The sequence below is a fragment of the Ciona intestinalis genome, chromosome 9, assembly GCF_000224145.3.
Source record: "Ciona intestinalis chromosome 9, KH, whole genome shotgun sequence".
NCBI lineage: Eukaryota > Metazoa > Chordata > Ascidiacea > Phlebobranchia > Cionidae > Ciona > Ciona intestinalis.
This window is the reverse complement of record NC_020174.2, coordinates 663,998-664,866: the sequence shown is the minus strand read 5'-3', so window position 1 is coordinate 664,866 and position 869 is coordinate 663,998. Positions and strand designations below refer to the sequence as shown.

Below are 869 nucleotides of genomic sequence, written 5' to 3'. Positions count from 1 at the left end.
TAATGGCTATCATTCCCGCCAGGCTAAGATAAAACTTTTACAATTATCCACCTTTTCCCATACATTCTCCACAGTGAAGCTTTATGAGTTACGCTTGTCATTGAAAAGTAGGTCAATGGTTTGGAACATTGCAGCACATCTGATGCCGTTAGATTACGAAATAACTTATCAGGTTTACCATTGTGTAACCCTTCACTCTTGGTGTAAGCTTGAGTTGCGTTAAAAGCAAGTTCCTGTGAAATAATGTTGTTATATACGCGTTATAAACAGTTAAATCTTATTATATATGTTGTTATATATGTTTTGTTATATAAATCTTGTTATATATGTTTTGTTATATAAATGTTGTTATATATGTTTTGTTATATAAACCTTGTTATATATGTTATATACAGTTTATGCAGTCGGTTTGTTTAAAGCGGAAAAATGTCACTAACACAAGTAACCCAGCATATTATTCCTATGATCCAGAAAACTTTATACATTACGATAGGAGTGCTAAGAAATAATATATCAGCATATTTGCACCCCATGACCAAGCTGTTGCAGTATGTGGACAAACATACAAAATGTGACCAAGTTATTCTTTAATTGTTCTCCCCCCCACAGTCAAAATACTGAAGCTATTTTAGAATGTGTGTAGCAACATTAAGAACCACTCCAAACAATATCATTTTTATCTTCTCGTACCAAAACTTATAATCTGTTATGAGTGCTGATAGATATTAGATATACACTTTGATAAAATATACTATCCTTATATTGCACAGACATAACTACAGTTATAATACTTAACATATTTAAAAGTGTGTGTATAGGCAGCTAAAACATACCAGTAAAAACACACGAGTTAAAAAGTAGATTTTGTC

At 31.5% G+C, this 869-nt stretch overlaps 1 protein-coding gene across 1 annotated transcript in view; it reads right to left on the bottom strand.

The window, feature by feature from the left end:
- Nucleotides 1-6: 6 nt before the first annotated feature.
- The window catches only part of LOC100185104 (anaphase-promoting complex subunit 5-like), a 6,441-nt gene continuing 5,578 nt past the window's right edge, over nucleotides 7-869 (bottom strand). Inside the window, exon 10 of the mRNA XM_026835902.1 lies at nucleotides 7-233. Within this exon, the coding sequence (XP_026691703.1) occupies nucleotides 24-233 (210 nt within the window). The 3' untranslated portion in view covers nucleotides 7-23. The remainder of the gene's footprint in view (nucleotides 234-869) is intronic.